This window comes from Lagopus muta, chromosome 7 (genome assembly GCF_023343835.1).
Source record: "Lagopus muta isolate bLagMut1 chromosome 7, bLagMut1 primary, whole genome shotgun sequence".
Classification (NCBI taxonomy): Eukaryota; Metazoa; Chordata; class Aves; order Galliformes; family Phasianidae; genus Lagopus; species Lagopus muta.
In genome coordinates this window covers 32177011-32191792 of record NC_064439.1, presented here as the reverse complement: position 1 = coordinate 32191792, position 14782 = coordinate 32177011, and the positions used below count along the sequence as shown (strand labels likewise).

The window sequence follows — 14782 nt, the reverse complement described above, 5'->3', positions numbered from 1 at the left end:
TCATCACCAGGTATGCTTGGTGCGAGGGTCCTTTGTGCCCGAAGAAATCTTAGCGCCGAAGTTATCTGTAGGCGTCAAGTCCCAATGCCATTGTTCCCCATCTGCAACGGAGGCTCCTCTGATTCCTCAGATAAACACGGCAGCCGAGGGGGGAAGCTTGACAAGTTCTTCAAGGTTAGCTAGCTCCTAAGCGAGTCCCTGCCTGCTTGCGGGATTTTCATATCTCTCGTAGGCTGCATTCAAGGTCAGGTGCGTTTTTGCATTCCGCTCGGCGTGGGTAGAGCTCGGGCGGAGGGATCGGAAGGGGGGCGAGGGCGGGGAGCGCTTATATTTTTTTTCCGTCTGGATTTATTCAAAAACGGAGGACGAAAAGCTCTCGGCCGCCCGGGGGAGGGGAGAGACGGAGCCGGGCAGCCCTTTTTCCAGGGGCGTACCGACACACAGGGCTCCGGGCCGCCCGCCCCGCCGAGCCCGCTCTCGTCCACGCGGTTCCCGAGGGGTGACCTCGGAACCCCGAGCCCTCGACGTCGGGCCCGCTCCCCCGGGCTCATCGCCACGCGGCCCACAAGGCCTCGGTTACGATCACGATTGCAGCGTGCCCGGAGCCGCTCTCCGCGGCGGCGGAACGGGCAACAGCGACCTCTCCGGGCCCGCCGCCGCCGCTCCTCCGCGCCGCGCCCGCCGCCTTTTGTGTCCGCGGCGCCCGCGGCGGGGGCGGCCTCCCGCCGGGCTCTGCGCCCGCAGCACAGGGCGGCCAGCGCGCTCCGAACCGGCTGCCCCGCAGCGGAAAGGCGGGCACGGGAACGGGCAGGGAAAGGCATTCCTGTGGGGTTGGGTTTGGCTTTCTATTTTTTTTTTCCTTCTCTCCCCCTTTCCCCCCCATTTTTTTTTTTTTTTTTTTTTCCCTAAATGACCGATCGATTATTTCTGCTTAAAGAGAAGGAAAAACTTTTTTTTTCTGAAGCTCCAGACGGGGCTGCAGAAACAGAGAGCGGTTAGATAGCGGATTTGAGGCAGACCTACCCTAGCTGGATCTTCGCGGGAGACGCCTCGGCCGGGCCAGGAGCAGATGTGTACACCGCAGTCCGACAGCACTGCTCGTGTCTGCTTGTGAGCACCGTGCTGCTGTCGGGCTGACCTGTTCTGTGTACATACCGACGGTGTATTTACAGTGTGTGCGTGCCTCTGTAGCCTTCACGCACAGCTTTTCCTCTGTGCTTTATATCTCTTTGGATTCACATCGCTCCGCTTTTGGACCGCTTCCCCCAAACTCTGAGTCATTCTTTCCGCCCGCTGTGCCAAAGCACCGCTCCGCGCCGGTGGGTTCCGTCCGAATCGTTCACAGCGGCAGGAAAAGGCGAGACGGTATTCCAGCGCAAAATCCGCGCAAAGCCCGCGGCCGCGGAGCTCTGCCCCTCGCAGAGGCGTGCTTCCTGCCTCAGCAAGAGGGATGGGAGCGCCGCGGGTTTCGCTGTGCCGGGATGGAGGCCGGGAAGGGTTTTATTCGGCCACGAGAACGGTGCCTCGTGCCTGGAAATTCCGATTTCGTACCGCGGTGGGATGGCCGGTCGGTCTTTCCCGGGATCTGCTGCCCCAAATCCCGCAGTAACCGGCAAGGTAAACGGTACGAAACCGGTGCAGCCTCCCACGAGCTCTCGTGGCTCGTATGAAAAACGTACTTTGGGGAAAACTGAGCCTAAAAGGTCGAAAAGGGAGGCGAGCGCTCGAGCGCTATCAGCAGCGCTGTGACCGCGTGAAAAACGCCTGTAATTATTTGCCATATTTTAACTCTCGCTTTCCGCACAACCTCTCCTGCCACTCGGGTGTTGGCAGCGAACGCGTTCCGAATTTTACAGGGAAATAAAATTGCAGACGCGTTCTTTTAAACGTTATTGTTATTGTTATTCATTTGCTATTATTTTTGGTGAGGAACCAAAAAAATTGAAACCCGCCGCAAGTTGAGAACCCAAATTCGAATATAAACATCCAGGACTCCCGCAGCTAAGATTATTTTTTTCTGAATGGAAAAAGGAAGTTCTACAATCACATTTCACCACAGCTGACTCTTAATAATAAATATAAATGACGTCGAGTTCCGTCTTTCCAGGAAAGAAATACAATTATTTTTCGCTATTACGGCGCGTCTATACAACGGCCACAAAAAATAGCGGAGGAGACCTTTATGTACATTTTTTGAATTGTTCGAAACTAACGGGCTCCCCGTTTGCGGGGATCCCGTAAGTGTTTTATAATTTTCTAACTCTAATAGGGGATAATAGTTTCATTATGGGCCTTTGTAATCCTGAATGGGGAGAGAGCGTCGTTAAAATGGGATCTCCGCGCGATTTCTGACTAAACTGTTGGGAGGACATGAAAAGAAAAAGCGAGAAACAGAGAGGGGAGAGAGAGGGAGAGAAGCGGCCCACACAGCCATGTAAAACTAATTAGAACCACACTTTTGCACGCACGATATTTACATGTGATTTTAATTCTCACTCGGCCTTCCCTTCCGTTCAGGGGGCTCTGCTTTCAGCACAGCACACCCCGAGCACCCCGAGGCTCCTACGGGGATTTCGGGGCTCCCCCCGCAGCACCGCAGCACCGCGCGTCCGCCGGAGGGACGGGGACGGGCGGCGGCGCGGGCGCGCAGCGCATCCCCGTTTAATCCCTAACACTGGCCTTGGATCTGGCCGCGCCTTGCTTTCCCCCCTCTCCCTCCCCTCCTTCCGCGGAGGACCGTAACCCTCCGCTCGGTTTCCAGAGCGCGTCCTGCTGCCAAATCAATAACTTTTCTCTGTTCCGCGGGGCGGCCGAAAGCGAGAGCCCCTTTTACATCCTCCCCTCCGAGCGCGGTGCCTTACTGCAGCGGGCACACGGCGCTTTTTCTCCCCTTTCTCCCCCCCACCCCCCGCGCCGCTTGGCTGCATAGTTAAGAATAAATCGGAGCCAGCGACGCTGCTGCCCGCCGCTGCCCGGCTCCCGGCGGCCCCTCTGCCGGGGGGGGTCCAAGGGCAGGGCCGGGCGAGGAGGGAGCTTCGGTCACTGCCGCGCTCAGTCCGGCCCGAGGGGGCCGAATCCCCGTGCCCCGGTCCTGCCCGGGTCCTCTTAAGGCCCTTCGGAGCGGCTCCGGCCGTGGGATGCGTCGGGTTTGGCTTTTCGTTGCCGGTCCCGCTTAGCGCGGAACGGAACGGGATTATTTACAGGGAGCTCCCAAACGAAACACAATGGTATAATTTAACCTTTCCGAGCACTCGTAAATTTTTACTGCTGTGAAACACAGCGATGCAAATGAGCGCGCTCATAGTTACTGACTTCATAACAACCCCGTGGCTCCCGAAACAATAACTCCTTATGAAATATAATAAATATGTATTTAAATACAGTACGCCGCAACTGCTATTTTGCTTCTTTTTATTGCTTCGATTGTTGTATAATTTTATGTGAAGGTCTCCGACCAGAAGGGTTTGGTGGGTTTTTTTGTGCCTTTTTTTTTTTTTTTTCGTAGGGAACGCGACTCACTGATGGGATGATTAATTACGGTATAAAATAGTCCGCTTAAACGAAAAAAAAAAATAAAAAATAAAAAGGAGAGAGGGGGACGAAGAGAGGAAGAGGAGAGAAAGAAAGGGAAGGGGGGGCCGTAATGCGGAATCCGATCTTTTAATCTCAGTTGGCCGCAATTAAAACAAACTCCGCCGTATAACTCAAATATCCCTTTGCATAAAAACATATGGCCTCGCTATAAAAATGATGGCTGGAAAACACTGACCCATTAATAGCCCGCGGACTGATTTATACTTTATTGTTCTGCTCCCCCGCCACGTGACCGGGGCAGCCAATGGGCGCCCGGGCTGCCCCCAACTTATTACTGACTCTACTTCTCCGCCAGCACCAAGTTGTTACGTGAAAGCCGCAGCCCCGAATTGCGGCGGGTCGGGCGCCCGCGCCGCGCCGCGCCATGTCGGCCCCCGGGACCCTCAGCAACTACTACGTGGACTCCTTCCTGGTGCCGGAGGGGGACGAGCTGGCGGCCCCCCGCTACGCCCCCGCGCCGCTGGGGCCGCCGCCGCGCCCGGCGCTGGCCGAGCACCCCGAGCTGACCCCCTGCAGCTTCCAGCCCAAGGCGCCCGTCTTCGGCCCCCCCTGGAGCCCCGCGCACCCCGCCGGCGCCAGCGGCGTCCCCGCCGTGTACCACCCCTACGCGCACCACCAGGCGCCCGTGGCACCGCCCGACGGCAGGTACATGCGTTCGTGGCTCGAGCCTGTGCCGGGCTCCTTGTCCTTCCCCGGGTTACCTACCAGCAGGCATTACGGCATTAAACCTGAACCGCTGGCGGCCAGAAGGGGTGACTGTACCACGTTTGACACTCACACTTTGTCTCTGTCTGATTATGCTTGTGGTTCTCCTCCAGTTGATAGGGATAAGCAAAGCCACGAAGGCGCATTCTCTGAAAACAATGGAGAAAGTGAGGCAAACGGAGAGAAACCACACATTGATCCAAGTAAGTGGGGCTGCGGGGAGGCGCGTTTGGGGCCGGGGAGGAGGAGGCGCGGTGCGGGGCTCCGCGCTGACCGGGCACCGGGGGCTGAGATCCGCGCTGCCCCTCGCGGGCTCTGCCGGGATCCGGGACGGCTGCGGCTCTACGGGCCGAGGGGAGAACAAAAACCCTCTGTGCGGCTGCGACTTGAAATAAAATAAAATAAAATAATTGGAAAAAAAAAATATCCCATCTCTCCCGCCCTCCCCGCCCCCCCTCCCCCGGCCACCCCAGCCAACTTCGCAGGACATACTCGCATCCTCCCGCAGCACTCACGGAGCGGGTGCCCGAGAAGCATTGGATGTGAATGTGAGCTGCGGGGCCGTGGGGAGGGGGGGGGGGGAGGGGGGTAGCTCAGGGCCGGCAGCCGGAACCTCGCCGTTGCGCGGTGCCCTCCTCCCCCTCCGCCTCCCGGCGGAAATGCCCGCGCTGGGCGCCGCGGGGCCGCGGAACGGAGCTGCTCCTGTTAATAACGCCGTGCAAATAAGGGCCCTGAGCTGCAGGGGCTGTAATGACGACGGCCGTGGGCCGGCTCGTCAGCTCCCCGAGTCCTGCCAGCGATGACACGGGAGAAGGGTGAATTGTAACAGAGAACCAATTCAGACGAGCTGCCGCTCCGGCCGGGCTGGCACTCGGAGCGGCTGCGGGGAGGGCAGGAAGGAAGGAGGCAGCCAGCAGAGAGCAGGAGGACGGGTGTTTTCAAACTGCATCCTACAAACAACTTAAAAAAAGCGAAGGGAGGCGGGGGCGGCGTGGCTCTGCCGCTCAGGGGTCTCCGTGACCCCTCCCGTGAGTGGGGATGTGGGTGCTCCGTGCCCACCGCGGAGACGAGGGGCACCCCGACACCAGGACCCCCCCACACCCACAAGACACCCCCCTGAGCCTCAACTTCTCCTCTCGCTCCCCCCGCAGATAACCCTGCTGCTAACTGGCTCCACGCGAGGTCCACCCGGAAAAAGCGCTGCCCTTACACCAAGCACCAGACGCTGGAACTGGAGAAGGAGTTTCTGTTCAATATGTATCTCACCAGGGACCGCAGGTACGAGGTGGCCAGGCTCCTCAACCTCACCGAGAGACAAGTGAAAATCTGGTTTCAGAACAGGAGGATGAAAATGAAGAAAATCAACAAAGACCGAGCAAAGGATGAATGATGGAGATACGCAGGTTAAATGGAAAAAAATAATTAAAAAAAAAAGCATAAAGTAAAACAAAAACAAACAAAAAAAAAAGCAAACAACAAAAAAAATAAAAACAACACCAACAAAACCCTCCCCTCGAGCCCTGCCATGCAATGCGTCTGGGTCCAGGCCTCAATTGTTTTTCCAAGGCAAATTCTGATTACGATTGTACCTTGCTTGTCACAGTAGCATGGAGAGGCCAGTTGCCAGGAGAGGTACAGTAAGACTTTTCATTTTCTAATAGGAAAGAAAAAGGGGGCATTAGCACGAAACGGCTGTTGAGCTAGCTTGTATAAATCTACCTGTTTCTTCACTTAAGAAAAAGAGGAGGAAAAAAAAAAAAAAAAAAAAAAAAAGAAGGAAAAAGGAAAAAAAAATAGAACGACGAGCAAAAACTACCTTTTCATAATGCACAACTATTTACGGACTGTATAGTTTAGTCGACGTAGTTAATTTTATTCGCTCTTTGCGCGGCAGAGAGATCTCTGCTCTAATACTTGAACACTGTGTTTTATTGTGGTAATTATGTTTGTGACTCAATTTATGTGCTTGGGTGCTGTACCAGATGTAATTGTGTAAGCTAGAATTCAATTTGAACTCAGGTTGTTTATTATAAAAATGGCATAGAGTATAGCTCTGTAGCGTATTAAGTCTTTTCTGTATAATTAGACAGTTAACCTTTGATTGTAAAATATATATTATATATATATATATCCCAATTTAAACACACACACAAAAGTAGGAAAAAAAAGTTTGTCCGGGATGTCTGGGAATGGCGGTTCTCAAAATACATGGAAACGAGTCGTTTTAGTATGCACAGTTGATATATATATCGTACTGTCTGTGTCAGTTGTATATATGATCTATATATGAAAAAGTAACTAAGCAGACTAGCTTAATATTGTTTTTGCACCAGTGAGCAGTTAGCAGATTTCGGAGCTATACGTATATGTGAAAGGGTAACTACCTATGGTTTACGTTTTAATTTTAATCGAATGATTTGATGGTTGTTGTAATGAAGGTTAATTTTATTGATAATAAATTATACGCTATAAAAACCTACATTTGGTTATTGTAAATTTGTATCGCTTATTAAAAAAAAAAAAAAATCATAGTAATAATAAATCCGGGAAGTGATGTTGATGCAGAACGTACACTGTCTATTTTGAAATAGTTACCTCATGGCCTACTGACCAAATCGTTGTGTTGAAATGATATTTAACTTTTTGCCAAATAAAATATATTGATTCTTTTCTATTCCGTGATGTTTTAAGGTTCTTAAGCAGGAGTTCCACCCGAAGTCCCCAGCGGATGTGGCGGGGCTGAAAGCCGAGCTGGGGCTTCTTGTGTGCTCTTCTGCAAACGCAGAGCCCCAGCACGGGAAAAACTGGGCTGTTTTTGGCTCTAAATGGGTCCGGAATGCCTTTGGTTCCCCGAGGGGGTGAGGCCCAGCTCCCCCCTCCCGGACACCGCTTCGGAAGCCGGCGCTTAGCGATGGAGATCGGCAGCTCCTGCAAAGGGGAGCGGGGGCTCCCGCTCACGTTAAGGCGATTTTATTCCATTTCTACGGCAGGGCGGGGGTTGGTGCGGACCGACCCGAAACGTGCAGCTCTCCTCGGAGCGGGCCGTCACATAAATCGGTGAAGAAGGCGACATTTAGACCGGGCCGCTTCATTGCTCCTCGATAACGCGCCCGGAGCTCGGCGTGCTGCAGCGAGCTGGGGAAGGAACCCGCGCTCCGAGCCCATTCTAAATCCCCTTCTGGAGATAATCGCCCGTGCAAAAATATGGTATTGAGAACGTCCCCCATTTCTTTCTCCCTTCGCCTCCGCATAGGGGATTTTTTTTTTTTTTTCCTTTTTTAAATGTCCCGTGGCAAATAAAAACAACCCGCTGCATTTTACTAGCGCCGCAGATTATGTATGTATATAGAGAGACAGAGAGAGATAAAGTTTTACTGACAATTATGGTAGAATTTATGGTGTCAATTTTACTCGCTGGTTCAGTCGAGGGAAAGAGCAGGGCTGGAGCAGGGGAGGCAAAATCCGATTATTCCTGTACAGCAACAACAGAAGGGAGAAAAGAGATTCTTCGGAGCGGGAGATTTCTGCGCCCCCCCCTCTCGTCCACCCCTCCCCCGCCGCCCCGAGCCAAACCGGGCTCTGCAACAAAAGAAATCGCGGAGTCTGCGAGCGCTGCGCTGCAGCCGCGTTGGGGCGGACATATTTCCGCGAGGGCGGCTCTGCGCGCCCCGACACCCCGACAGGGTGGGAGCGGAGCCCGCTCCGCTACCGCGTATCCATCGCACAGATATGTACCGAGAGCCAAATAAGACGGAGCGCACTCGTGGTCTTTGGCAGAAGTTGTTGTTAGGAAAATTCAGAGCCGTGCAGCGCAATAAAAGAAAATGACTGCTGTAACCGTTTATGGGGTGTAAAACGCTGCAGGGCGAAAGGCAGAATGTAGGGAGCCGGCACGGAGCGTACAGATGTGCAGAACTGCGGGGGAAAACGCTGTCGGCTTCACCTTGAAAAAAAAAAATAATAATAATAATAAAAGAAATCCGGGGTAAGATTTGATGAGTTCTAATTAGTGAAAGGAGCTCGTTCTGGCGTGCACACACAAAAAACCCCTAATTGAGCCCCGAGCCGGTGTTTGGGATGCTGGGACGCCCTCTGTTGTTGCAGACAGAGGCAACTTCAAAGAATCAGCATTAAGAGTGTGTAATAAATGACGGGTCTGCAAACTGTCTGGAATTCGGCCCTTAATGAGTTTACAACTGTCCAGCCACAATTAAGATTTTCTACAAAAGCCTTTTCATTTGTTTTGTCTGGCTGTTTTAGATAAAGCGAGCGAGCGGAAATAACAGCCTTTATGAGCCTCCCCCCCGGCCGGGCTGGGCCAGGCGCGGACGCGGACGCGGAGCTGCGGGGCGCGGCCGGAGCGGGGCCGCCTGCGCGGTGCAGTTCCGCGGGGCGAGGCGGACTGGCGGCGCGCCGGCACGCCGGCAGGTGGCGCTGTGAGCCCGCGAAAGAGCAGCCGCCCGCCATCAAGCGCTCGGTCGCCTCCCGCCAGCGCCTAAAATGTCGACGGTGTGGGTGCAGAACGCGGGCTGGAGCCACGGGCTGCGCGTCAACAAAGGCCGAGTTCTTTTTTTTTTTCCCCACTATTTTCTGCTCTCTCTCTCTCTCTCTCTCTTTTTTTTAATTTTTTTTTTAATCTATTTCTTCTTCTTCTTCTTCTTCTTTATTTTTATTTTTTTCCTTTCCTTCTCCTTATCCCCGGCTCACTGTGCCATTAGGACACAGTGCGGGTAGCATCAATGTGTGGCCGCAGCAAAAGCTCGCTCCTCACCGCGTCCCGCGTTATTATTCTCAAAGCATCCACCACGCTCCCTGTCAGCTGACAAAGCCGCGGCACAGAGCTGCGAGCCCGTCTCCTCCTTCCCCAACCCTCGTCCCGCTCAAATCCTCCCGTTTTCCCTGTGAGGAATGACATATACAGAAAATGCGGGGACAGCAGCGCTGGGACAGAGCAGGGGGAATCGGGGTGCTCCCGGCTCCAGCCGGCCCTGCCTGGGGCATGCGGTGGGCACGGGCAGCCCTCGGAGAGCGTGGCAAAGACGGGAGAAGCAGCGCTGCGGAGCTTTAATTGGAAAATTATTTACTGGAGAAGGGAAATTTCCAACATCTGTCTCTGGTACAAATAAAACTCTGCCTGCGTCCTCGGCAATTCCCACTCCGTGCGACCCGCTGTACTTCCATCGTACAGATGCTAACAGTCGGGTACTCCGCAAACTTGACGCGTCTCAAAGTCACTCCTAACTTCTTCTGGCCCGCTACTCTGATTTCCTCCTCTCGTTTTCGTATTTTTCTCCGTTTTGCTTTCGTTGGCTTTCGGTCTTTGGAATGAGAAGTAGTGGGGAATGGTAGCTCGTGTTCACATGTTGCCGAAAGAAAGGGGGGAAAGTAATTGGAGAGAAAACAGAAGTGGGAGGGAAGGAAGCACAAAATGTGCTCTGCTAGAAGATCGTTGTATTTTTCAACTTAGAGTCAGACAAGAGAAAGAAAAAAAAAAAAAAAAAAGCTGAACAGCGCTGTGTAACAGAACCGCTTTCTCTGCGTTTTATTTACATTTCCTTAAATCAAAGCCAATATCTTAACATCGAAATTCAGCATCGGAAAGGAATGCGCGCTCTGTGCTATTTTTTCCCCACCCCGTTGTAAAGATTTAATTCTTTCTAGGGATGCTGAGCAGCAGCCACTCCCCGCTTTCTAATAAGAGCCTTCTTATCAAATGTTTGTCTACAAAGGCGTTGTTAAACTTGTTATGATTAATTCCTTTTTTTTTTTTCTTTTTTTTTTCCGAGGGCAGTAAAACTGCACCGAAATTAAGAAGTGTTTATGCGTCGTCATGAGAAGTAATAACGTGGCACAGCGCGCTCCATTATAATCGGGGATAAATTACGGCGGGATTCTGAGACAACAAAAATCCTCTCTAGTGCGAAGCACATCGCGATCCCTCTCGGCACATGAGCCATAACCGGGCAGTGCTCCCAGGTCGCGCGTAACTTCTGAGCACCGTTTAATCGCTACCTTTGACTTCCCGGAAAAGCTCGGGACGCACAGTGAGGCACCCCCGGTTCTCCCACGTAAAAAATAAATGCAGTGAATGCCGCCTGGAGGATTATTTTTAAAGCGTGTGAGAAGATTGCGGTGACGGAAACCTCGCAATCTCAGCTCGCTCGCTATTTCCTCGACTGTAATATATAGACATATATATACACATTTGAATACGTTTTGCAGGCTGCTGTGTCCGAGGTTGTTTGCATGCGACAGAATGAGACATTTCGGGGCTATTTCCGAGCAGCGCCGTGCCGGCGTTGGGCGAATACGCGGGGGGTGGGCGCGCACATAAAGCGGTGGGGGCCAATTCGGAGCTGCTTCGACGATTTGTTTGGCGGGAGGCATTTTGACGTTGTTTTTATTATTATTTGTGGGTTGGCAGATAAAAAGCTGCTAGCAAAATAAAAGAAAAGGCGGCGGTCACAACACACCCCCGCAAAGCTAACGGCATCGCAGCGCTTATTTTGCAGACACGCGGAACCCGAAATACACGCGCCCAGCCCCGCCGTTCGCTTCGACGTTATCAATATTAGAGTCTAGACATCGGCTATGTTTGCCGTTTCTTTCTCCTCGCGTCTTGGTATGTTGTCACCAGAGGAGCAATTTATTGGTCTAATGTCATCTACTTCAGCTTCTTTGATCTTCTGAGTCGTCGTCTTGTTTGCTTCGCGTTCGTTTAACTTCTTGGGCCTTTCTTCCCCTCCGGCAGCCTCTTCTGCCGGAATGTTCCCACATCGACCGCAGCGATATTGCCAAAATCGGAATAAACTCGAGCAGAGCCCTTTTCTCCAGATTCTCCCCCGCGCCTCCGAGTATCAGCCGCGTTTTCACGTGCCTGGCGCTTGGCACATCTCTAGGAGCAGCCGCCACATTTGCATGCTCTGAGGCTGCAATATCTCGGGGACCTCGCTCTAAGAATTTACTCGCTTCTGTCAGAAACCTGTATTCATGGGGCTGCAATAACCGTGCATAAAGGCTCCCCAAGGGCGAGCGTGGAGGTGTGCGGGGGGGAGAGGGTGTTCCACGTTTACAAAACGGAAAGTTTAGGGTCCGTGCGAAATATCGCCAAGAACAATTTTAAGTGGTGAGAAAGTCTTTGTACACGGGGCACCAAACTATAATTGAAAGGAGAATTTCCGGGGCAATTCCATTGTGCTCCTTCCAGTTTATGATGTGCAATACAGGCAGGCAGTAAAAGCTGTCTTTACCAGGACTCCCTGTCTGAGGGAAGGAAACTCATTTTACGATCCGTTTAAAGGAAGGGCACGGTGCAGCATCCTCAATGCAGAGCCATTCGCATTGTTGGGGAGCCGGGGTTTAGAAAACCGGCTGCGTTCCCCTCGAGCTGAGAAGAACGGGGCCGTAAGGTATGTACAACGGAAAGGTAAAAGGGGTGCTGGGAAAAATAAATAAATAACAATAATAAATAAGGCTCAGGGCAGAAGACATTTGCAGGCGGCTCCTTGAGTGCAACGTATTGTTTTCTTTTTGCTTAAGGCGCTCAGAAAGTTGAACGCTCCCTCAACCGCACGTTGTACGCTGCCTTTATTCGGGGGGCGGTGGTATTTTCCTTTCTACCCGGGGAGGAGGGCCGGGCCGACTCGCGGAGGGCTCCGCGCACCCCTATGCTAGGTTCGGGCTCCGGGAACCGCAGTGGCGGGACGGGGTCGGTTGTGCCCCGTAGCCGAGTGCGCCCCAAACCCCCTCCCCGCATACCAGTGACCCCTCTGCGTGCTTGCAGCACGGACAATAATAACAATAACAAGCGCTTTCACTTCTTTCAAGTTGTTTTGTTTTCAGCGTTCTCCCCTTTGGCCCCCCTCCCCGTCCCCCCGCCCCGTCTAACGAGGACCACATGGTGCCCGCCCCCCCCCGTTTCCCCCCTCCCTCCGCCGTCTCCGCCGAGCGGTTCCTCGGAGCGGGACCCGGGTTCCCCCCCCCCGCTCGGCGGAGGCGGCGGTGCCGTCGGGGGGCGGAGGGGCGGCGGCTCGACAGCGCGGGGCGGCGGCGGCGGCCCCGGCGGCCCCGTCCATGGCCGGGCACCGGCGGGCCGCGGCCGGCACCACCTGTGAGGCGGGCGGGGATTGGCGGGCGGCGTCATATGACCGGTCACGTGCTGGAGGCAGCTCAGTCCAAAAGAAAATGGGGTTTGGTGTAAATCTGGGGGTGTAATGTTATCATATATCACGCTACCTCGTAAAACCGACACTGAAGCCTGCCGGACAACAAATCACAGGTCAAAATTATGAGCTCTTCGTATTATGTGAATGCGCTTTTTAGCAAATATACGGCGGGGGCTTCTCTTTTCCAAAATGCTGAGCCTACTTCTTGCTCCTTTGCAAGCAACTCCCAGAGAAGCGGCTATGGACCAGGCGCGGGTGCCTTCGCCTCCTCCATGCCCGGCTTGTACAATGTGAACAGTAACCATATATCAAAGCCCGTTCTCTTCCGGATACAGCCTGGGCTCTGATGCCTACAACCTGCATTGTTCCTCTTTTGATCAGAACATTCCCGTCCTCTGCAATGACCTAACAAACCCAGCTGTGAGAAAGCGGAGGAAAGCAACCTGCACAACCAGGCTGAGGCTAATTTCCGGATATACCCCTGGATGAGGTCTTCAGGTAGGGGCGAGCGGGGCTGGAGCTGTGGCAGCCAGGCAAAGCGTGTCGCCAAAATTACTGTCAGCACAGCCTTGATGGTTTTAATTATAGCCGAGGCGCCATTGCGTAGAAAGCCCGTGGCATTGTATGTAAATGAGTATCATAAAACTTTTTATTGCCCAATTAATGGGTTCTAGCCTCGTAAATTTATTTAACTCCATTTGCTATGGAATTTTAGCATTGAGTTTATTCGCGCTTTTTGCTGCAGAAATGCGGAGAGTTGGCTGCGTGCTCGCAGAGCCCCCTCGGGTGAGCGTCCCCATTGCCCTCCGCCGAAGTCGGGCAGAAAAGCTCCGCCCGGGGGGGGAAGGGGAGCCCGGGAGCGGGATCGGCTGTGCCGGGGCTCCGCCGGGCCGCGCCGAGCCGCGTTCCCCCCCTGCCCCCTCCGCGGAGATAAGAATCTATAGAAACGGACTGAACAGGAAAGCGGAGGGAGGGGAGGGAGCCGGGGGGGGCTGGGGGCGAGAGTGTGTGAAAAGCGAGAGCTCGCTTCTGGGGCTGAACGCGGGGTATTGTTTACGATCCGGGCGGGGTAGGGGAGCGGGGTGTGTGTGTGCGTGTGTGTGTGTGGAGCAGGGAGCCCCAGACATTAAAATAAAATAAATACGGCCCGGCCTTCCAGATTTTTATTTCCCTTTGCGAAACGCAAAAGCCTGGAAGGTTTTAGGGAAATATATCGCCCGGGGGAAAGTTCCTCCTCCCAAAAGCAATTTCCTCCTCCACCTCCTCTCCTGAATGCTTTCTCTCCACTTTTTCTATGTCTCGAGCAACTTAATTTTTGCTTTGCCCGAGCAGGACAGGTCGTGTCGCTGAAATGTCTTTGTTAGGACAAAGTGTGTGTGTATGGGGGGGGGAGGGTTGAGTGGGGGGGGGGGGGGGGGGGAAGGGGGGAAGGGGATTATTCACTCTCGCTTGGGCCGGTTTTGTTTTGGTGTTTGTTTTTTACGTTGGAAAAAAAAAAAATGGGGATGAAATAAAAAAGATAAAACTTTCCTCTTCTCTTCCTGCCTAACTGCTGGGCGTGTGTGCCTGCCTGCCTGCCTTCAGGTCCCGATAGGAAGCGAGGGCGCCAGACCTACACCCGCTACCAGACCCTGGAGCTGGAGAAGGAATTCCACTTCAATCGCTATCTGACTCGGCGGCGGCGGATAGAGATCGCCCATGCCCTCTGCCTGACGGAGCGGCAGATCAAGATCTGGTTCCAGAACCGGCGGATGAAGTGGAAGAAGGAGCACAAGGAGGAGAGCTCCAGCACTCCGGCTCCCAACGAGCCCACGTCAGCAGCAGCGTCTGTGGAGAAAGTGGAAGAAGATGAAGAAGAGGAGGATTAGGGAGTCCCATTCGAGGAAGCAATCTCTTAGAATAACGTACACACGTGACAGCTGTAAAAGCTCCCTTTAAAGAGAGAAAGGAAAAAAAAGAGACACTCACTGTTTTTATTAAAAAAGAAAAGAAAAAAAAAAAAGTTAATCAGTTCCCTTTAGTTCTGTCTTGCAAGCGAGCGTTTGCAAACATGAAAACGTCTCTTGGGTTGGACTTCCAGCCCTCTCTCCCCTCTCCCGTCCTCCCCAAACCCGCCCAGTGGTAGCATATCCTGAGAGCATCCTACAATCATTTGAGTTTTCGTTCACCCACGCCCGGGTGGGTTTCTCTTGGGGACGTTTCGGTGGGAGGACTGCTGCTCGCACATAAAGTACACCGTGACCTTCCGAAGTAACTACCTGACTAAATAGTCCCAATCACGTCGTAAGGGGAAAAGTGCATTAGGCTCGTATTGAGGA

General features: G+C 53.3%; 2 protein-coding genes across 2 annotated transcripts; both read left to right on the top strand.

Annotated features, from left to right (window-relative positions):
- The first annotated feature begins 3526 nt into the window (after positions 1 to 3526).
- Positions 3527 to 6944, top strand: HOXA9 (homeobox A9). Its single transcript, XM_048951149.1, has 2 exons — positions 3527 to 4502; positions 5451 to 6944. The coding sequence occupies exons 1-2, from the start codon at positions 3959 to 3961 to the stop codon at positions 5687 to 5689; spliced, it is 783 nt and encodes a 260-aa protein (XP_048807106.1). The 5' UTR covers positions 3527 to 3958; the 3' UTR covers positions 5690 to 6944.
- Positions 6945 to 12449: 5505 nt separating this feature from the next.
- HOXA7 (homeobox A7) lies at positions 12450 to 14471 on the top strand. Its single transcript, XM_048950544.1, is given in 4 exon segments — positions 12450 to 12763; positions 12765 to 12870; positions 12873 to 12962; positions 14049 to 14471. Coding segments are annotated over 4 exon segments (657 nt in total). The 5' UTR covers positions 12450 to 12586; the 3' UTR covers positions 14333 to 14471.
- Positions 14472 to 14782: the final 311 nt, after the last annotated feature.

Bases quoted from the DNA above. Each gene is read 5' to 3' on its own strand.
- HOXA9 (XM_048951149.1), top strand. From the start codon at position 3,959: ATGTCGGCCCCCGGGACCCTCAGCAACTACTACGTGGACTCCTTCCTG. The intron at 4,503-5,450 runs GTAAGTGGGGCT...CTCCCCCCGCAG, and splicing joins GAAACCACACATTGATCCAA to ATAACCCTGCTGCTAACTGG.